Genomic DNA, 22,959 nt, shown 5'->3' with positions numbered 1-22,959 from the left:
GGAGAAACAGTCATCTATAATATATAAAAGTATCACCTGTAACAGTGAAGGAGACTCAAAGCCAGAAATATTATAAGGTAAGAGAAATATTTATTTTAATTTTGCACAAGAACGAGCTTATACTGAACAAATTCAATCAAGAAATAATAAGTGCAGTAAAACAAGGAAATATAGATGACTTTCCCCATCAGAAAACATTAAGTAGCCATGCCTGTGCATCACTTTTTTTACAATAACTTATATCTTTTTTCAGAGCATGTACTGTACATAACACATCTTAGCTGCTATATTCTTTGTTCCTGAAGACATCCTCCCTTTATTCAAATTTCTGCTAGAGTCTGCAGGGAGCAATCAAACAAAATTTGTGCAGATTCAAATATTATTAAGTAAAAATCTCCGTGCCTATTGAAGTGTTGGACTTTCAAAGCTTCAGTAGACTCAATGATCACTTCTATTTGTCTCTCGATCTTGACATCGTTAGATACAATGTTACAATGTGTCACTTTACCACTAACCTAATATTCTGCATAATGATGCCAGACACATAAATAGCCAGAAGTTGAGCCTGACCTCAAAGAAAGGTTTACACATCTGAGTTTTTCTCCGGTTCCATAGATTTCATTCTGACTCAGGTAATTGAAAGCTCACTCAGTTCAGAACATTTCTGCACTTTAGATGGACAAAACTGATATGATTTCAGTTTTGGCTTTATACAATTTTTGGTCTAAAGGTCTTTTTGTGAAGGAAAATTCTGTAACCAGAAACTGCTTGTGAGACACGGTTGTTAGCTTCACAGTTCCTGAAGGCACTGTGGATCCACTGAGCAACAAACGTGACCATTCTGTGTGGGGGGAGGAAGGGGAAAAGAAGAGAGATATTTAAATGGTTAGTATTTTGTAAAGTCAAATTAACAATCAGAATGACCACCTGCAAATACCTGCCCAGTAGAAAAACGTTTCTAAATAAATGTATAAACTGTTTATTTTTTAGTTCTTTCTATCTTCACTTCAGTCCCATACTCTGTGTAAAAGGAATCTAATGATTTCACTCACTAATCACTGTTGTGATCCATACCATAAAACTAAGACATAGAATTGAAGTCATTTGGCAATATGCTATTTATTTCACATGGATCAGGATTTGGCCCAATGTGTGCAGTAAAGATGACAAAGAAGACAAGGCATTAGGAGTTTTATTTAGATTTGACACAGGGAACCACGAGTTTTATTTAGCATTGAATATCTCAAGTTAATACTTTCAAGCTATAACACTGTCAAAGGTTAATCTTTGAAGTTTCTCCTCCAGATCTTAGTATAGACATATTTCTACAAACATTAGCAATTAATGGCACAGGATGCCTAGAAAAGTGATTGAAGTATTGAAGAAAAGATATATGTTGCATTTCTACCTCTTCTTCTCAGTATGACTCTTAATGCAGATAGTGCATATAATTTTTAAAAAGAAAAGGAGTACTAGTGGCACCTTAGAGACTAACCAATTTATTTGAGCATAAGCTTTCGTGAGCTACAGCTCACTTCATCAGATGCACCTTATGCTTATGCTCAAATAAATTGGTTAGTCTCTAAGGTGCCACTAGTACCCCTTTTCTTTTTGCGAATACAGACTAACACGGCTGCTACTCTGAAACCTATAATTTTTAAATTACTGTAAATACATTTAGTCGATTGAAGTGTGGTTAAAGATCAGGGATGTAAGAATCATTCATTCATTTTCTTGACTGTATGTGGCAGGAGACTAGACAACCATGCCAGCAATCCTAGAGTTCACCTTCTTCACTTGTGATTTGAAATGGTTTTGTGGCTAAGTCAGCTTTAGCTGATGCCTGGCTTTCTGAATTCTTAAAGGATTTCATGTAAACCTATTTTGCAATAGCTTGGTTAGAGAAGCTTATCCTAAAGCTTTGACCTGCCATGTGATGTACTGCTAGAAAACAGTGAAATGAAGCAGTACAAATGAGACACATAGCGGTATGGTATGTATATTTTGTGATACAGAATCAAAACTATACAAGCTGTACTATGGTATTCGCCTTGTTTGCTTGGATTAGGCTGCTTGGATGGAAAACAAAGCTAAAATACTTACAGTATATGTCAAAAAAGAACATAGTGTTGGAAAGAAACAAAATAGGTTTTGTTCTTTGCGGAACAAATGGTACATGTTAATTATTAAGAGTCTCAGGCTCTAATTATACTGTTATGCTTTGTAATACTTGAAAATTCATAACATAGAATTATAGAATCATAGAAGATTAGGGTTGGAAGAGACCTCAGGAGGTCATCTAGTCCAACCGCCTGCTCAAAGCAGGACCAACCCCAACTAAATCATCCCAGCCAGGGCTTCCTCAAGCCGGGCCTTAAAAACCTTTAAGAATGGAGACTCCAACACTTCCCTAGGTAACCCATTCCAGTGCTTCACCACCCTCCTAGTGAAATAGTTTTTGCTAATATCCAACCTCGACCTCCTGCACTGCAACTTGAGACCATTGCTCCTTGTTCTGTCATGGAAAACCTAAGGATAAATGGTGAATCTAGTTTAAACTGGCACAATGACTGTTTGGCATTTCTGTTTCTAACTATCCTAAAAGAAAAGGATTACACTAAATGTCCATCTGGTCACTGGAATTATGTGGAGTATACTAGCTGAACTGGTTTCCTCTGTAGATCTTAGAATGGATTCTGACATGACACATTGGGAGCCCATGGAGCTTGGCATAGTATCTATATTACTCATATAGGGTCAAATCATGATCTGAGTTTACAAGGCAACAATTGGTACCAGTAGCCCATAGCTCTGTATAAACTGGTTGTGAAAAAGAGAGACCAGTCTTGGAGCACAAGAGGGTAGAATAGATGGGACATGTTCCACAACTGACAGCCAGTGGAATTTATACAAATAAGCTCCTTCTACACTCCCAGGCATCTCAACAGAATGGGATTCTGATCCTGTTTCTTCTTCCAAGTGGAGCCTTAGGTGTTATTATATAGCCCTATGGGAAGGACATGGGATGAGATCTGAAATTATTTGGGAGGGTTATAGATCTTCATCCCAATGGATCCTGCTCTCCCTCTCTCCCGCCTTCCTCCCGGCTGATCACCTCTGTCAGGGAACTGCTACTGGTCATTCTTCAGTTATACACAATACAAAATACAGTTCCCCTCACATCTATCTATCTATCCATCCAATGGAAATACTTTATTCTAACATCCCTTTTTTTTTAATTTCTTTTAGAAGAGGCAGCGGAATTCACAGAAGCTTTTCACCATGAACCTTTCTCCTTGAGATAATTTGTGCCTTACCCCTGAGGAATATAAAAGGCCCAAATTATGTGGATTCTGCTGTCATTTTTAAACCAAGGAAGAGCAGAATTTCCATTTTTGCCATTACAAAACTTAAAATATTTGATCAACACAATCCTAAAGGAGAAAATAGCATTTCTGGTAATTTGATGCTCACTCTACAGTATATATTTCCTGTATGAGGTCAGATCATACAGACCTTTGGAAATTATTTGACCCTATAAGTATCTGCAAAATAGCAAGGGGCCGGCAGGAGTAAGATCTGCCATCACAGTCAAAGCAAGATGTTTCTGTGGGAAGGATATGTTTGTTCACTTGCTCAAGGTGAGATACAACATGGGCTATGATGCTGTGAGATTTCTGTCCTGCTGGCACATTAAAATCATCATCTCGTTCTTGAAAGCTCTGCACCACTGACAGGAGAGACTGCACTTAAAGGTGAACATTTCATATTGCAACCTTTGAACAGCAAGTGTAGAAACTGACTTCCCACTGACCAGACTAAATGTATTAACCACCTGGTAAGGAGGCATCTTGGCTTGAGTTTTATGCTCTTTACCTTGCATTGGCAGAGGGTGCACTCTGTGCCGTGTTTAATCCAAGAAGATCCAGTGAAGCGAACTACATTAGTTTCATCCAGACACGTCTTAGTGATGTCATTACGAATGGTGTCTGCCTGGCAGGGGTCAGTGACGCAGCGCGGACAACACTCGCTCTTGGGGAGTACACTGAATTCACATTCCACCTCTGGACAAGGCAAAGGCCAACAGTCAACTTCACCTTGCTATTTAAAAAAAAGGAACAAAGAGAGATCACTTTAATTATTCTGTGTTGTTTCTGATGTACTATTACATGTTTCTATGACTCAATGTGTTGTCTCTTTCTGCTGGCTGATTCTCCCATGTGGCTGTATTTAAAAGACAGTGAAAAGAATTCTGATGCTCATTTCCTATTGACAATGCCAGAAGTTACATAGAAAGTGTATGTATTTTAAAAATCAATGTGTCATTCTGGAGGGGTGGTGTTGGTGGTAAATGGAAGGGTGGATTGATTTAAATCAAAGCAACTTAAATCACTGAATGTAATCAATTGAAATCAGCAATCAGGAAACTTGATTTAAATAAGGATACATTTCTTATTTACTAGATGATTAATTTTTTACTTGTGATTTCTGTCCAGCTCTAGTTGGATGGAAATTCAAATTCAATTATAAATGAACCAAAACAGAATTTTATTTATTTATAAATAAATAAATGTATAAATAAAACTACCTTAAATGCACTGGATACATAAGAAAAAAAGTTTATCAAAAAGTTCGTTAAAGTATGTATTGCATTTAAAACTAACTGATTTATTAAATAAAGGAAGTATCTGTAGTTAGTGAATTGAAATGCTTGTTTCTGGTCACCATGTCCTTCAAGATTTTAGAACTGCTTGATTTCATCCTCGCACACCTAGTTTTTATTCATAGATTGGAAGAGGAAAAGGAGCTTTCCTACTTTTTCAACTCCCAATTGGTTTCTTAATTTTGAAGGATTGCATCAGTTGAATAAACTGGAATGAAGAAAATATTCTCTCTGCACCTGCAGAAGAGGCTATTGCCATCAAAAGCTGGTTTACTTCAACAATCTCTAGTTCCAGATGGTTAGCCAGGGACTTCATAGAATATAGACTATCAGGGTTGGAAGGGACCTCACGAGATCATCTAGTCCAACCCCCTGCTCAAAGCAGGACCAATCCCCAATTTTTGCCCCAGATCCCTAAATGGCCCCCTCAAGGATTGAACTCACAACCCTGGGTTTAAGCAGGCCAATGCTCAAACCACTGAGCTATCCCTCCCCCGACCAGTTCAGTGGTTTGACTTTCTTTAAAATTTGGCTGCAAACATGTACTACTTAATATTATTTCTTGAATTTAATTTAAATGATTTTAATAGGTTGTAAAAGGTTTGAGCCTTAACATAGGTTGTCATTATTTCAAACTTAACTTTAAATAGGTTTGATTTAAATTAAAACAATTATTTAAGTTAAAAAAATCCAATTTTTAATTTTTTTAAACTATCAGTTTTTATCCACTCTAGTAAATGGACATCTTTCTGCCTCCCCATTCCCGTTTCATTCAAACATCTTATTTTGTCTCTGCTGTATTAGGGAGAAAATGCTACTCAGACTTTCTGTGGATGTACAAGCTCAATGTGCAGCCGAATGTATTTTGGCTGCATAGGAGATCTGGAATGCCAAGAAGCCATGAAAGGGAGTAAAGTGTTGAAATATGGACAGAGATTACAAAGGAAATAGTTCTGATTTATGTCAGGGTAAGTACAAGGATAATCAGGCCACAAGTATGTAAAGCTGTCCTTGATATCATTGACTATGAGGTATTGTTGAGCCACACTGGATCCTAACAGCGTATAAAGGCTTGATCTAGAGTTACCCCCTTCTTTTCTTTTGAGGGACCTCACTGGGTAGTGCCAGGTGATTGCTCATTTGCCTTCGGGGTTTTCTCATGCAAGGCTCTACAGGGTTCTGTTCTAACATTCAATGTGACTGAACAAGAAAATGGCAGATGAAATTCAGTGCTGGTAAGTGCAAAAGAATGCACATGGGAAAACAATCCCAGCTGTACGTATAAAATGATGGTGTCTACATTAGCTGTTACAACTCAAGAACGAGATCTTGGTATCGTCATAGATAGTTCTCTGAAAACATGCACTCAATGGGCAGCAGCTGTCAAAAAAACTAACAGAATGTCAGGAACCATTAGGAAAGGGATACACAATAAGACAGAAAATATCATAATGCCACCATATAAATTCATAGTACACCCATCCCTTTAACAAAAGTACAGAGGAGGGCAACAAAAATGATTAGGGGTATGGAACAGGTTCCATTTGAGGAGAGAATAAAAAGACTGGGAATGTTCATCTTGGAAAAAGAGATGGGGGATATGATAGAGGTCTATAAAATCATGGATGGTGTGGAGAAAGTGATTGGGGAAGTGTTATTTCCCCTTCACAGAACACAGGAACCAGGGGTCACCCAATGAAATTAATAGTCAGCAAGTTTAAAACAAACATAAGGAAGTACTTCTTCACACAACACACAGTCAACCTGTGGAACTTATTGCCAGAGGATGTTATGAAGGCCAAAAGCATAACTGAATTAAAAAAAAAGAATTAGATAAGTTCATGGAGGATAGGTCCACAAATGGCTATTAGCCAAGATGCTCAGGGACAGAACTCCATGCTTGAGGTGTCCCTAAACCTCTGACTGCTAGAAACTGGGACTGGATGACAGGGGATGAATCACTCGATAAGTTGTCCTGTTCTGTTCACTCCCTCTGAAGCATCTGTCACCAGCCACTGTCGGAAGAGAAGATACTGTGTTATCTGGACCTTTAGCATAACCCAGTATGGCCATTCTTATGTTCTTACATGTTAGGGAAGTGCCCATTAGGGGAGTTAGCAAAGTACTACAGGCTTTGATGCCTCCACTGTGTAGATGACAGCCTATATATCAATTTTGCTGGACCATAGTACAGTTGAGCTTCTTGTCCAATGTCTATCCAACAATGGGGCTTGGATGAGCATTAGCTGGATGAGGCATGGCTAAAACCAAGACGATGCTGCAGGTTTGGGGAAAGAACTGAAGCTATGGCGGAGATTTTATCATTTCTATCAATTAAGTGTGCTAGCCTTGTTAATTATATTTGATACTCATTATATATTATACTTATATATTTACAGCGGGTGTTATCTTCAGCTATTTATGATCCTTTTTCATCTGTGCTTGGATGTGGACCTCATCACAATGAGCTGGCCCTTGCCATCTCAAGACTAGATTATTCCAAAGCACTCTACATTGAGTTTCAACCAATGACCACTTGGAAACTTCATCTGGTGTAGAATGTGGCTACTTGCTTAGTAAATCACACTTTTGACAGTGACATAAGCCACAACAGACTACATTATACAAGTACTTGGTAGTCTACTGGTGTTTCAATTTGTTTCTGATTACAAAAAGAAAAGGAGTACTTGTGGCACCTTAGAGACTAACCAATTTATTTGAGCATAAGCTTTTGTGAGCTACAGCTCACTTCATCGGATGCATACTGTGGAAAGTGTAGAAGATCTTTTTATATACACACAAAGCATGAAAAAATACCTCCTCCCACCCCACTCTCCTGCTGGTAATAGCTTATCTAAAGTGATCACTCTCCTTACAATGTGTATGATAATCAAGTTGGGCCATTTCCAACACAAATCCAGGTTTTCTCACTCCCCCCCCCCCCCCACACAAACCCATTCTCCTGCTCTTTTGTGTGTGTGGTGGGGGGGGGTGAGAAAACCTGGATTTGTGCTGGAAATGGCCCAACTTGATTATCATACACATTGTAAGGAGAGTGATCACTTTAGATAAGCTATTACCAACAGGAGAGTGGGGTGGGGGAGGTATTTTTTCATGCTTTGTGTGTATATAAAAAGATCTTCTACACTTTCCACAGTATGCATCCGATGAAGTGAGCTGTAGCTCACGAAAGCTTATGCTCAAATAAATTGGTTAGTCTCTTAGGTGCCACAAGTACTCCTTTTCTTTTTGCGAATACAGACTAACACGGCTGTTACTCTGAAACCTTTCTGATTACAGTGCAAACTGATGATTTTGCCCTATAAAGCCCTAAACTGCTTAGCATCTGGCTATACTAGAAATCTGCTTTTGGTATGATATTGAGCAGATACAATCAACACAGGCAGTAAAGCTAACTCTCCCAAGTATAAAATGGAAGAGGCTGACGTCACAGAATTTTCAGTGAAGGGTCCTCAACTCTGGAGCTTACTGCCCTTTTGGTCTGACCCAAGGACCAGATTAGTTGATTTCCCAAGCCTGTTTTCCTAAGCTTCCCCAGAGGGGTTGTGTTGAAACAGGGCAGGAGTAACCGAAAGCAGGGAATTTTATTTGTTTGGCGTCTGAAGATTCTTCTGGGTATATTTTTCTATTTATAATTTTGCATAAAAGTCATAAGATGCCTAGAATATCAGCGCTCAATTGCATGCTGTTCACTGGGGCCATGGGTGTTTGAGGCTGGAGTGTGGCCAAGGGATCAGTATACTATCCAACACTGCCAGTCAAAGTATGGACTTCACAGAGGCCAGAGCTGCTTGGTTGTCCTACCTGTATCACTAGGTTTGGGTTTTGGAGCAGGATTCCATCCCTGATCCAATATGTGTTTAGGTCCCTTGTGCCTGGCTGATCTATTCAGGATTTATATGGAGAAACCAGCATTGGGCCCTAAGAAAGTATTTTGTTTACAAAAATCACATATAATGCATTAAACAGTGGTGGTTTAAGTGGCCCCCAGAGCATGGAGTTGAGAAAGATCATCTAGGAATTTGCTATAGCTTTCGCTTTACTTTTTCCCCTAGAAAAAATATTAGAAAGTTACTGTTTTTATACAATTCCCATCTGGTTCAAATTTCCCATGTTCTTCAGAATCACATGATGCTGGGAATAAAAGTAATCTTAAGAAACAGTGACTGACCTTGCCATTTCAATTGATTTTCTTGGATTGAATGAAAGTACAAAGAGTAAATAAAAGAGATGTCACCTAAAACATCCATCCGGTAATTGTATGAAAGTTACAAACTATAGGGTTTTATTTTTAAGGCATTTAACGAATCACATGGGGACCTATTTTATTGCATTGTAGCAAGAGTGAACTTGAAACCTACAAAAGTTTGTCCATTTGGAATTTGTTCCTTCCTATTCTTATTCATGACTGTCAGACCAGAGAAAGCCACTGGATGGACCAGGATTTACTTCCGTAGATGAAACCAAGGTAAAACACCATTCATTTTCATCTGGGGATTGTTTGTGACAGGGAAGTTATCTCTATACTGAACCCAATGACTTCAGTTAGACTAAATTTATGTCAGTCATAAGGAGACTAAACTATTGTGTGCCACAGATAGAGAACAGGAAAAATCAGGATGGCACAAATGCCTGAAAACCCTGCACCAGCAAGAAATTGATTAGCTACAATATGCTCAGATGATCCTTGCAGATATGCCATCTTCCATGCCGCAGAAAAAGGAAAACAATCCCCCAAATCCTTGCCAATCTGACCTGAGGAAAAAACCCTTCCTGACCCCAAAAATGGCACTCAGTTTCACCCTAAGCATGTGAGGAAGACACACCAGCCAGGCACCTCTGAACTACCTCAAAGCACAGGTCCACCCTATTAGATGACCCATCTTCAGATGTGGACAACCCCTGGTGTTTCAGAACTAGCCAAAAAGAAATCCAGAATACATCTGGCCAATAGTTTATTGGGGGAAAATATTCCTTCCTGACCCATAAAGGTGACTGGTTGAAGCCCTGAAGGATGAGATTTAATTACAATCATTGTCTTAATGCAGAGCTGAAAGTGTTTTATTGTGAAGTTGAGGGCAATGCAGAGCTTCTTGCTCTCTCTGTGCCCTATGAAGGAAGGGAATAAACAACGGGATTCATAGATTCACAGACTCTAAGACAAGAAGAGAGCACTGTAACCATTCAGCCTTATCCTCTGCACACACAAGCTGTAGGATTTCTCCAAGAAGCTGGATTAAAGCTTCTTTAGAAAGACATTGAATCTCGTTTAAAGACTCCAAGTGATGATGAGTCCTCCACCTCCCCTGGTGAGATGTTCCAGTGTTTAATTACCCTCACTGGTAGGAAATTGAGTATTATTTTAAGATTGAATTTGTCTAGCTTCAACTTCCAGCAACTGGATTTTGTTATGCTTTGTCAACAAAATTGAAAAGCTCTCTGATATCTTTTTCCTATATAATTATTATACAAAGTGATCAATTCATCTCTCAACGCTCTCCTTGATAAGTTAAGTTGAGCTCCTTTAGCCTCACATTGTAAGGCTGGCTTTCCAGTCTCTGGATCATTTTTGTGGGCTTCCTTTGAACTCTCTCCAGTATTTCTACATCCTTCTTGAAGCCTGGACATCAGAACTGGAACAGTATTCTAGCAGCTGTCTTAAAAATGCTGTGTAGAAAGGCAAGATCACTTTCCTGCTTCTATTTAATATTTCCCCTTTTATTTATCCAAAGATCAAATTAGCCCTTTTTGCCACATCACTGCACTGAGGCCTCATGTTGGGGTGGTTACCTTTGATGATCCCTAAGTTCTTTTCTGAGTCGCTGCTTTCTGAGACAGAATCTCCCATCCTGTAGCTATAGCCTGCAGTCGTTGTGACCAGATGTACTACCTTGTATTAAAACACATTTTGTTGAATTGTGTCCATCTAACCCAGGGATTCAGACTTCTCCATGACAGATATCTATCCTCCTCATTATTTACTACCCAATCAATCTTTGTGTCATCTGATAAAAATACTGAATAGCATTGGACCAAGAACAAACCCCTGGACTACGCCACTAGAAACGGCCTCGCCAATTGATGTCTCCCCATTAACAACTACATTTTGAGATCTAATCGCACTGCACTATGTCTAAAAGACTTAAGAACTGTTGCCTCTTAAAACTTGCAAGGGACATTATTTCAAACCAATGCAGTAAAGTGCAGCTTGGTGAACAATTCTCAAGAAATAATGTATTCAAGAAATTTAATCTTTTTTCACGTTTGTGAATTGGTCGTGAACAGACTGAGTTTTTACCAACTTGTCTTCTATTTGAAATTGTTCCACAAATAGTTTAACAAATAAATTTCAGGCTATGCACTGATCAGAAATTGCTTGTTGTGATACTCATTTAAAAATTCAATATTCAGAATTCGCTTTTCAGGATGTGATTGGCCACTTAAGCCATTATTTAGGTTCTTTAACTAGATGACCGCCACTCTCCACTCAAAACAGTTTTATTTCACAATTAAACAAATTTCATTTTGCGATTAAATGAATCTTGGCCATAGGCCTGAAATTTGCTGTTTGAAAACATTTGTGCAAACCAAACTTTGATTACACAAAAGGGAAACAGAAAAGGATTAATTCAAAAATACATTCAAAGTGAAATCCCATTTAGATGTTGCCAAAATGCTTGGAGTTCATTTTTCTTAGTGCTATTCTACACTGTAAGTGCTACAAGTGTTGTAGCACATCTGGTGAAGACACTTTCCCGTTGGCATAATAAATCCACCTCCGTGAGAGGTGGTAGTTAGAGAGGTGGGAGAAGCTCACCGACATAGTGTTGTCCACACTTAGGCTTAGGTTGGTGTAACTTACGTCACTCAGGTGAGAGATTTATTCACACCCCATAGTGATGTAAGTTATGCTGAAGTAAGTGGTAACGTAGACCTGGCCTTACTATAGACTCTGCTGTTGTAGGAAGACTTACCAAGCATCGACACTGCTGACAGTTCTGCACCCAGGTATCTCCACTGTTGTATGAGAGCTCCCCACTTTGATGTAGACATTGACTGCTGAGCCTTGAGTCACATTCAGGGCAACAAAACAGGTCAACAGTAGGGTTCTCACAGTCACAGACCATCCGCCGACACATCACATAGCCACTCTGTTGTTCCAAGACCAAACAGCACATAGTGATAATAGAAATTTGCATAACTCTGGTCACTATACAAAATTGGGCATGTTGGCTTAATTCTAAATCACATGTTAATTGGCATGTCCTTAATTTCTTGTGTATATCCTTCATAACAGCAATTCTTCAAGCAGCCCTCTCCTGAGGTGATGAAAGACATTGGTTTTCCTGAGACAGTCAGATTAACAGATTTTACTAAGATTATACTAACTTTTGTATGCCTGTTAGTAAGTGCTGATAGAAACTTCAAGACCAATCCATCTCTCCTACACCTATTGTAAAGTGTTCATATTAGAAAGACTAAACATAGCCAGGGTTCAACTTAAATGGTGGTGAAACCTTAGCTTTTAGGGAGTTGTCCCTGTTTTTGCCAGCAGCGAATTTGGCCCGGGTTCTGCTTCAACATTTTCAGCACTAAGCATGAGTTTAGGGGAAAGAACACCTTCACATTAATATCTGAGGAGGATGGACAATATTACTTTGGGGTATATGAGAGGCCGGGAGGGTGGGGGAAGACAGCTTTTTTCCTTCACATTTCATCAGTTCTAGCCAATCTAATTCTGGGTCCAACTACATCTCAAAGATCTATGCACAGGGGAAATCTTCTGTGCACTAATTTCACCGCTCCCACATGGCTAAGGGAGATGGGTGTCTCTGATGGCTCTGTCTTCCTTTTTTCAGGGTTGCACAGCAAAGCCTCCAAGGAACTATTATTCATCCAATGGGAAATGGCCGGGATTGAGTAGGACTGGGATAGGGTGCTCGGTGTTGGGTACAGGGAAGCACACTGATCCCAAATGGTCCTGTGGAAATCACCTTTCCTGTGACATCACCTCCATGGTGGAGGGGGCCCAAGAAAAGCAGTAACAGAGTAATTTCACTGGAATCATAGCCTTTTCTTCCACCCTAGCAATCTCTCCCTTTTCCCCATCAGTAATTAAAAAAACAGTGAACTTTATACTAACCTGGCATGAGCAGACGGAGCACCGGTCGTTCTCCAGAACCCAAATCTGCCCATTGTGTTTGATTTTGTCATCATGGATACAGTCTCCTGTGCAGTTTTTCCCATGAGGACATCGACAGTCATACCCACCATCCAAGTTAAAGCAAACAGTGTCATTGGCACAGCTGTGCCTTCCAGTCCCACATTCATCAATGTCTGTGAAAACATGCCGCGTAAGGCTTTTAGACCACATTCAATTAACAAAAATGGCCTTGCTACAGCCAGTATAAATGATTCTCAGCCATTAAAGCCTTCAGCTGAAAATTAATTTGCACTCCACCAGAATAGGGAGAAATAACTCACAAGTTCACACAATGTCTTTGAAAAACCGCTTCTCTGTTTTAAAAGAAAAAAACCTTTATCATTTGAATTTTTCTAAGTGAAAGTTGTTGAGCAAGAACAAGGCAACCACGACTTCTAGACAAGAGGCACAAGAGCAGAGATAATACTAAGCCCCAGAAAGACCATTAGTCTATGGAAGCCTGCATCCATGAGAACTAAAAGGATACTTAACAAGCAAAAAGAAAAGGAGTACTTGTGGCATCTCAGAGACTAACAAATTTATTTGAGCATAAGCTTTCGTGAGCTACAGCTCACTTCATCGGGCATCCGATGAAGTGAGCTGTAGCTCACGAAAGCTTATGCTCAAATAAATTTGTTAGTCTCTAAGGTGCCACAAGTACTCCTTTTCTTTTTGCGAATACAGACTAACACGGCTGCTACTCTGAAACTTAACAAGCAAAGCAACCGACAACTGAATTTGCTTCCAAACTCTTTTGCTTTCCCTAGTGCTTTTGAGTCACCTACACATCTACTGAAAAGTTAACATGAAAGGTGAAGTCTGACCTGTAGTTTCATTCAGTAATAAGGGATCACATGGTTTATCTAAGGTACCAACAGAGCAAATTAGTTATTCGAGTTACAGAGGCATCCATGATCTTTGTGTCTAATATAAGAACAAAATAAATCTCAACGGGGATTAAGCTGAACAACTTTGACACAATATTACGTTTCAAAGATTTCAGAGTACTTTAGAGACACATTTCATTAATGCATACACACACATCTTTCGCAAAGATAAACTAACGGCATACACTGCCTTGCATTTCAATGATTTTATTTAGCTTTTCGAGCTGTCTCCTCCTAGAGGGAAAATCCCACCCATTTCTCTCATTTTAGGATTCTGAAAGAGCATATGATAAATAGCACTACTCAATATAAATACATTTAGGAATGTATCTGAAAAATCAAAGGCCACATCCTTGGCTGTGCAAATCTGGGTAGCTCCATGGACTTTAATCATAAATCAAAACTTTATGACAATCTGGCCCCATGTTTTTAATTACAGATTGCACAAAAAAGTGATATTTGTGATACTTACTGGACAGCAGACCAATAAAAAAATCAACATAGACATGTGTATCTTTCACAATCAATCTCAAAGCCTCAGACGATACTCAACTACTTTTGGCTTCAAAGATGGAAAGGGAACCTTCTCCAGACCAGTCTTAAACCCAACACTTACAGCAAAACAGCTCAATTAAAACTTTGGCTCATTGTGCAGCTACAGTCAAAAAAGTAACAAGGTGTTAGGGTTCATGAGAAATACGATGGAGCAAACCGCTGACAGTTATATAACACCATTATCTGAATCAGCGGTGTGGCTTCACCTACTGTAGTAACCCCATCTCTAGAAGGGATACTGAAGAATTAAAGGGAGTTCAGACAAGGGTGAGGAAAATGATTAGGGGCCTGGAAAAACTCTCATATGAAGAGAGACTGAAAAGACTAGAATTATTTATCTTACAAAGGAGACAAATAAGGGGAGAGGATAAAAGTATATCAAATAATGAAAGAACCTAAAGAAGTTTGGGAGAACAGAACGTCCCGATCTATCTCATGACACAAGAATAAGGGGTGTCAAGTTTCCTTCCCCACTCTGAACTCTAGAATACTGATGTGGGGACCTGCATGAAAGACCCCCTAAGCTTATTCTTACCAGTTTAGGTTAAAAACTTCCCCAAGGTACAAACTTTTCCTTGTCCTTGAACAGTATGCTGCCACCACCAAGCGTTTTAAACAAAGAACAGGGAAAGCAACCAGTTGGAGATGTCTTCCCCCAAAATATCCCCCCAAGCCCTAAACCCCCTTTCCTGGGGAAGGCTTGATAATAATATTCTCACCAATTGGTACAGGTGAACACAAACCCAAGCCCTTGGATCTTAAGGACAATGAAAAATCAATCAGGTTCTTAAAAGAATAATTTTATTTAAAGAAAAGGTAAAAATCACCTCTGTAAAATCAGGATGGTAAATACTTTACAGGGTAATCAGATTTAAAACATAGAGAATCCCTCTAGGCAAAACCTTAAGTTACAAAAAGAAGACACAAAAACAGGAATACACATTCCCTCCAGCACAGTTTATTTTACAAGCCATTAAACAAAAGAAAATCTAACGCATTTTCTAGCTAGATTACTTACTAACTTTACAGAAGCTGGAAGGCTTGCATCCCTGATCTGTTCCCGGCAAAGGTATCACACAGACAGACAAAACCCTTTGTCCCGCCCTCCAGATTTGAAAGAATCTTGTCCCCTCATTGGCCATTTTAGGTCAGGTGCCAGTGGGGTTACCTTACCTTCTTAACCCTTTACAGGTGAAAGGATTTTGCCTCTGGTCAGGAGGGATTTTATAGCACTGTATACAGAAAGGTGGTTACCCTTCCCTTTATATTTATGACAGGGGGTGTGCAATGAAATTGAAAGGTGGCAAATTCAAATCTGATAAAAGGAAATACTTTTTCAGAGAACACATAAATAGTGGAATTTGTTGCCACAGGATATTGTTGAAGCCAAAAATTTAGCAAGATCCAATATGCGATTGTACATTTATATGGATAACAAGAATATCCGGAGTTGCAATACTTAATGCTAACAGATTTTGGAAAAGATATTAAATGTCATGCTTCAGGGTGTATGTAGACTAGTGTCTAAGTATTAGGGATAGGAGGACACTTAATGTGATTATTTCACCCACTGCTTAAAGCAAGATTTCTTGTACCTCCCTCTGAAGCATTGTATGCTGATGCTGGTCACTGTCAGCAACAGGATACTGGATAAACTGGACCATGGATGTAATCTAGTGTGGCAATTCCTATGTTCCTAAGTGAGTAAATCACGACACATCCTGACCCTATTATAAAAAAGAAATTGCTGAACCCAATGTGAACCAAAACTGGCATTTTGGCATTGATTAACTACTCTGTAAACCAATTTCCAATCTCCTGCAACATTGGCTACCACCATAAGAAAAAAAAAGTAAATGTTTAATATTTTAAACAAAATGATTAATTTCTAACACTGGAATTCTCTTTATTATTGTTTAGCCATTTTTATGGAGGGACTTTTTCTTGTTTAAAATATTTTCACACACAGGGCTCCCACACTTCTCAAGCAAGTTGGTGACTACCTTCATTTGACTCAAAACTACTACATTTAATGAGAAATTTTGGGTGAAATTCATATCTGTGTAAATGAGAACATCTCCATTACAGCAAGTGGAGCTGTGCCCGTTTACACCAGGTCTGAATTTAGTCCTTCATATTCAGGCACATTTCACAACTTATTCATTGCGGTGGAATTTTCCAAAGGTTTCAATGACAGTTTAACTCTGCTTCCACAGAAGTCAATGGGAGCTTTACCACTGACATTCCAACTTCAATGGGAGCAGAGTCTGGACAACACTGAGAGCTTCTGACATTCCCACCCTTCTGCTTCTGAACTTTCAGCTTGCTGAACTCAGAAAAATGAATACCCTGCACAAGACAGGTTAAATATCCTCAGCCCAAATCAGTGGGCGTCCATATTGTGATTCTAATCTACTCTGAAACAGCAACATGCTCAAAATGCAGAGAGAGAAAAACAAACTTGCATACATGAAATTCATATCTGCATTATTCATCAGCATCAAACTTCATTCTTTATCTGCAAAGTGCTTAAGCACAAATCATCCTTCCCTGACAAAAGCTTACTTCAGCGTTTTGATTTTGGACTTGCAACAAACCACCATAAACCATGAATTACGTTGCTGACATTTTGTTTACGACCATAACCGGGGCACCAAACACCATAAACTACTGAGGCTGCTGGGGACTGAATTCGGTAGCTGTTACTGCTGAACACAATGAATGTGAGGAAAATAATCCAGGCTGCAAATTCCAACAATCTCAGACCTAGGTGTTATATCACTATTATCACTCCCATGTCATCTTCCAAAAACACATAAACACTGCAGCCAGCTTACAACAGTGCTTAGGAAGCTAGTAGTTTGAATGGTACAGATAGGGATGTGTGAGCCTCAAAAGATTTGGAGGAGTGTGTTGGATAAATCCTACAAAATGTGAATAGCTACCCAGAGCTTAACTGAGGGCCAAATTTTGCTTACCTAACCCATGTTCGATAAGATGTACATTTTAAGGTCTTCCTTCTCCCTCCTCCTATCCCGCACCTCCCAACCCAATCACATCACATGACCATAACACTGCCCAATTTCCCCTCCCCCAACACCATTCTCCTGCTCCAGAGGCCTCCTGTCTTTCTATTTCATTGAGAAAGGAATCAAGGCTGGAACACCCTCTCTTTTTGACTTTGGCTGGTTCCTTTATACAAATTTTGTAAATTCCAGGCCTTGCCCAGGTCAGAGAAACCTCCAAACACACTGGTCCCTTGATACAGCAGAGAGCTCCTAAATTAGAAACCTGGAAGATGGGAGCCAGTCCAGCAGAAATTGCCAGATGTATTTCAGCAACAGGGGAAGTTCTTATTCAAATGTTTCTGGACAAAAATGGCCTTGAGCTTTGGGCCAATTCTCTTTATTTTGCAAATCCTTTCTTGTAAAGGTGCATCAGTCGACTTACACCAGAGATGAATTTGCCCCAAACTGCTCAGACATGGGCAAAACCTCAAAATGAATGGTTTTGCTTACGTTCAAATAAACGTGGATGCTTATCTAGACTTATAAAAACCCTTTGGGTCTAAGAGTTGGTCTAGAAATCTTGTACTTTTCTGACATTTCTCTTGCTTTCTTTTTCTGCACAGGTCAGGCATAGTATTCTTTTGCTGCATTTGGGAGCTTCCACTCCTGGTCCTGACATAAACCCGCAAAGTGAAGAGGCATCAGAAGTGAGGAATTTTTTTTAAAAAAGTTTATAAATCTTTTTGAACTTCAGAAAAGCTTTGGTTCAGTTAGAGTTCTGGTTGGAGGTTTACCTTGGTTCTTAGTTTATCTGAGCAAGTCTGTCTAACTAATATTGGCCCCAAGATGTTCAGCTGGGCAGAGACGGGCTCCATCTTACGAAGAGAGGGAAGAGCATCTTTGCCAGCAGGCTGGCTAACCTAGTGAGGAGGGCTTTAAACTAGGTTCACCGGGGGAAGGAGACCAAAGCCCTGAGGTAAGTGGGAAAGAGGGATACCGGGAGGAAGCACAGGCAGAAATGTCTGTGAGGGGAGGGCTCCTGCCTCATACTGGGAATGAGGGGCGATCAACAGGTTATCTCAAGTGCTTATATACGAATGCACAAAGCCTTGGAAACAAGCAGGGAGAACTGGAGGTCCTGGTAATGTCAAGGAACTATGATGTGATTGGAATCACAGAGACTTGGTGGGATAACTCACATGACTGGAGTACTGTCATGGATGGTTATAAACTGTTCAGGAAGGACAGGCAGGGCAGAAAAGGTGGGGGAGTAGCACTGTATGTAAGGGAGCAGTATGACTGCTCAGAGCTCCGGTACGAAACTGTAGAAAAACCTGAGTGTCTCTGGATTAAGTTTAGAAGTGTGTGCAACAAGAGTGATGTAGTGGTGGGAGTCTGCTATAGACCACCGGACCAGGGGGATGAGGTAGATGAGGCTTTCTTCTGGCAGCTCACGGAAGCTACTAGATCGCATGCCCTGATTCTCATGGGTGACTTTAATTTTCCTGATATCTGCTGGGAGAGCAATACTGCGGTGCATAGACAATCCAGGAAGTTTTTGGAAAGCGTAGGGGACAATTTCCTGGTGCAAGTGCTAGAGGAGCCAACTAGGGGGGGCGCTTTTCTTGACCTGCTGCTCACAAACCAGGTAGAATTAGTGGGGGAAGCAAAAGTGGATGGGAATCTGGGAGGCAGTGACCATGAGTTGGTTGAGTTCAGGATCCTGACGCAGGGAAGAAAGGTAAGCAGCAGGATACGGACCCTGGACTTCAGGAAAGCAGACTTCGACTCCCTCAGGGAACGGATGGCCAGGATCCCCTGGGGGACTAACTTGAAGGGGAAAGGAGTCCAGGAGAGCTGGCTGTATTTCAAGGAATCCCTGTTGAGATTACAGGGACAAACCATCCCGATGAGTCGAAAGAATAGTAAATATGGCAGGCGACCGGCTTGGCTTAACGGTGAAATCCTAGCGGATCTTAAACATAAAAAAGAAGCTTACAAGAAGTGGAAGGTTGGACATATGACCAGGGAAGAGTATAAAAATATTGCTCGGGCATGTAGGAATGAAATCAGGAGGGCCAAATCGCACCTGGAGCTGCAGCTAGCGAGAGATGTCAAGAGTAACAAGAAGGGTTTCTTCAGGTATGTTGGCAACAAGAAGAAAGCCAAGGAAAGTGTGGGACCCTTACTGAATGAGGGAGGCAACCTAGTGACAGAGGATGTGGAAAAAGCTAATGTACTCAATGCTTTTTTTGCCTCTGTTTTCACTAACAAGGACAGCTCCCAGACTGCTACGCTGGGCATCACAAAATGGGGAAGAGATGGCCAGCCCTCTGTGGAGATAGAGGTGGTTAGGGACTATTTAGAAAAGCTGGACGTGCACAAGTCCATGGGGCCGGACGAGTTGCATCCGAGAGTGCTGAAGGAATTGGCGGCTGTGATTGCAGAGCCATTGGCCATTATCTTTGAAAACTCGTGGCGAACCGGGGAAGTCCCGGATGACTGGAAAAAGGCTAATGTAGTGCCAATCTTTAAAAAAGGGAAGAAGGAGGATCCTGGGAACTACAGGCCAGTCAGCCTCACCTCAGTCCCTGGAAAAATCATGGAGCAGGTCCTCAAAGAATCAATCTTGAAGTACTTGCATGAAAGGAAAGTGATCAGGAACAGCCAGCATGGATTCACCAAGGGAAGGTCATGCCTGACTAATCTAATCGCCTTTTATCATGAGATTACTGGTTCTGTGGATGAAGGGAAAGCAGTGGATGTATTGTTTCTTGACTTTAGCAAAGCTTTTGACACGGTCTCCCACAGTATTCTTGTCAGCAAGTTAAGGAAGTATGGGCTGGATGAATGCACTATAGGGTGGGTAGAAAGCTGGCTAGATTGTCGGGCTCAACGGGTAGTGATCAATGGCTCCATGTCTAGTTGGCAGCCGGTGTCAAGTGGAGTGCCCCAGGGGTCGGTCCTGGGGCCGGTTTTGTTCAATATCTTCATAAATGATCTGGAGGATGGTGTGGATTGCACTCTCAGCAAATTTGCGGACGATACTAAACTGGGAGGAGTGGTAGATACGTTGGAGGGGAGGGATAGGATACAGAAGGACCTAGACAAATTGGAGGATTAGGCCAAAAGAAATCTGATGAGGTTCAATAAGGATAAGTGCAGAGTCCTGCACTTAGGACGGAAGAATCCAATGCACTGCTACAGACTAGGGACCGAATGGCTAGGCAGCAGTTCTGCGGAAAAGGACCTAGGGGTGACAGTGGACGAGAAGCTGGATATGAGTCAGCAGTGTGCCCTTGTTGCCAAGAAGGCCAATGGCATTTTGGGATGTATACGTAGGGGCATAGCGAGCAGATCGAGGGACGTGATCGTCCCCCTCTATTCGACATTGGTGAGGCCTCATCTGGAGTACTGTGTCCAGTTTTGGGCCCCACACTACAAGAAGGATGTGGATAAATTGGAGAGAGTCCAGCGAAGGGCAACAAAAATGATTAGGGGTCTAGAACACATGACTTATGAGGAGAGGCTGAGGGAGCTGGGGTTGTTTAGCCTGCAGAAGAGAAGAATGAGGGGGATTTGATAGCTGCTTTCAACTACCTGAAAGGGGGTTCCAAAGAGGATGGCTCTAGACTGTTCTCAATGGTAGCAGATGACAGAACGAGGAGTAATGGCTTCAAGTTGCAGTGGGGGAGGTTTAGATTGGATACTAGGAAAAACTTTTTCACTAAGAGGGTGGTGAAACACTGGAATGCGTTGCCTAGGGAGGTGGTGGAATCTCCTTCCTTGGAAGTTTTTAAGGTCAGGCTTGACAAAGCCCTGGCTGGGATGATTTAACTGGGAATTGGTCCTGCTTCGAGCAGGGGGTTGGACTAGATGACCTTCAGGGGTCCCTTCCAACCCTGATATTCTATGATTCTATGATTCTATGAACTCACGCTGTGGGAGCGTTCCAAGTTTATAATGACCAAATATGAAGGAATATGCACAATTTTGGTCTAAACAAACCAGAACAGAACACGCAGCCTTGTTTGTCTTAAAATTGCCTTTAGAGTAGAGGCTCATAAATGCTTCAAGACTAAGTGCTTCATACAAGGAGAGCTGCATCTTTAAATAACTGTATACCCACTAACTTGCTGTTCCCATTTGCGAGAGCCTCTGGAATGATTCTACACAGCAACAACCCCCCGTCGCAACCTCCAGTGTTTCCAAGCTTCTAATGTTATTCTGCAAACTGCCGCTTTCTAAAGGCAGTAATTCTATGAGCAGTAAAAGCAACATCATAGTACCCTGGGAGTGAGCAGTGGCCTATTAGACCCCCTGAATCATTCTTTGCAATAGGACAAGTTTCTTAAAGAGGAATATTTTAGTGTACAAGGTAATTGGAGAGGAGGAACTGGCTGGATAAGCTTCATTTCTGCATGTAAAAAAATAGTTTCCTCAGTCTACTTCACCCCCTCTGTGATGTCACTGATGAGAGAATGTGGTGATCTTTACAGCCTGCTAGCATATACAGGGGTCACCTGTTTAGTAGCATTTCATTTTGGAAAATCTCTCCCTAACCACTGGACTATCTTTCTTCTCTGTTACTCCCCTTTACAGCCAGCTAGTGAAGAAAGCCAGTCCACAGAGAGGCTGGAACCATCTCTTTGCTCTCTTTGGGTTGGAGAGTAAGCAGAGATAAGATCCTCGCTTCCCAAGAGCAGGGACTGCAATTCTGCCTGGCTTATACTGGCTGGGCAAAGAGGATGGGAGAAGGGCTGCTCACAATCTGGTCCCAATTATTATTGCACACAAGCAGGTATGAGGCCAAAGAGATTCTGTTCCCGGCTCAGCCGCAGACTTCATATGTGACCTTGGACTAGTCGCTGCATCTCCCTGTGCTCTTCAGTTCCCCATCTGCGCAGTAGGGAAAATAATACCTCCTTTCTCCCGTTTTTGTCTTATCTATTTCCGCTCTAAGGTCTTTGGGGCAGGGACCGTCTCTCACTCTATGTCTGGATAGTGCCTAACACAATGGATCCCCAATATCAGCTGGAGACTCTGCACATTATCATTCATAATACAGTAATAATATGTGACCTATTAGACATTTGCCCCTTTATTGGGTACTGACCTTCACATGATTCTCCACTCGGTGAAAACATCCCATTGTCATGGTAGCCGTCCCTGCACTCACAGTGGTACCAGCCAGGCAGGTTAATGCAGTTAGCACGGCTGTCACATTGAACAAAGCCATCTGAGCATTCATCAATGTCTGTTCAGCAACCAAAAAAGAAAACAGGAAGTCACACAGCTGAATCCGTTACATTAGTCTGCTGACAATACAGTATCTGCTGCATTACTAAAATGGTTTTAATCAATATTATTGGACCCCCATAATGGTTAGCAGTAAATCAGAAAAGAGATTGAATTTTTGAACCCCTTCCAATAAAAGCTGTAGAATAATAGTAAGGCCATACTAATGAATGCAAAGGACTATCTAGAAGCCTTCTCTATTGTTAAACATTAATAATTAATTGAATCACAACAAACTGTAAGCAGTCTGTTATCTATGTAAACCTCCCAAAGCATTAAGAAAGAAAAGGGTCCCAATTCAAGGAATAAATACTATATTTCCAA

General features: G+C 40.8%; 1 protein-coding gene across 1 annotated transcript in view; it reads right to left on the bottom strand.

Moving 5' to 3' along the window:
• Positions 1–790: 790 nt before the first annotated feature.
• The window catches only part of NELL2 (neural EGFL like 2), a gene marked incomplete at its 5' end in the record, with an annotated part of 251,214 nt that continues 229,045 nt past the window's right edge, over positions 791–22,959 (bottom strand). Inside the window, 5 exons of the mRNA XM_077807767.1 lie at positions 791–841; positions 3,877–4,101; positions 11,659–11,835; positions 12,828–13,021; positions 22,454–22,594. Of these exons, the coding sequence (XP_077663893.1) occupies positions 791–841; positions 3,877–4,101; positions 11,659–11,835; positions 12,828–13,021; positions 22,454–22,594 (788 nt within the window). The remainder of the gene's footprint in view (positions 842–3,876; positions 4,102–11,658; positions 11,836–12,827; positions 13,022–22,453; positions 22,595–22,959) is intronic.

The sequence above is a fragment of the Eretmochelys imbricata genome, chromosome 1 (genome assembly GCF_965152235.1).
Source record: "Eretmochelys imbricata isolate rEreImb1 chromosome 1, rEreImb1.hap1, whole genome shotgun sequence".
NCBI lineage: Eukaryota > Metazoa > Chordata > Testudines > Cheloniidae > Eretmochelys > Eretmochelys imbricata.
Note: the sequence above shows the minus strand (reverse complement) of the source record. Positions and strands in the feature narration are given on the sequence as shown.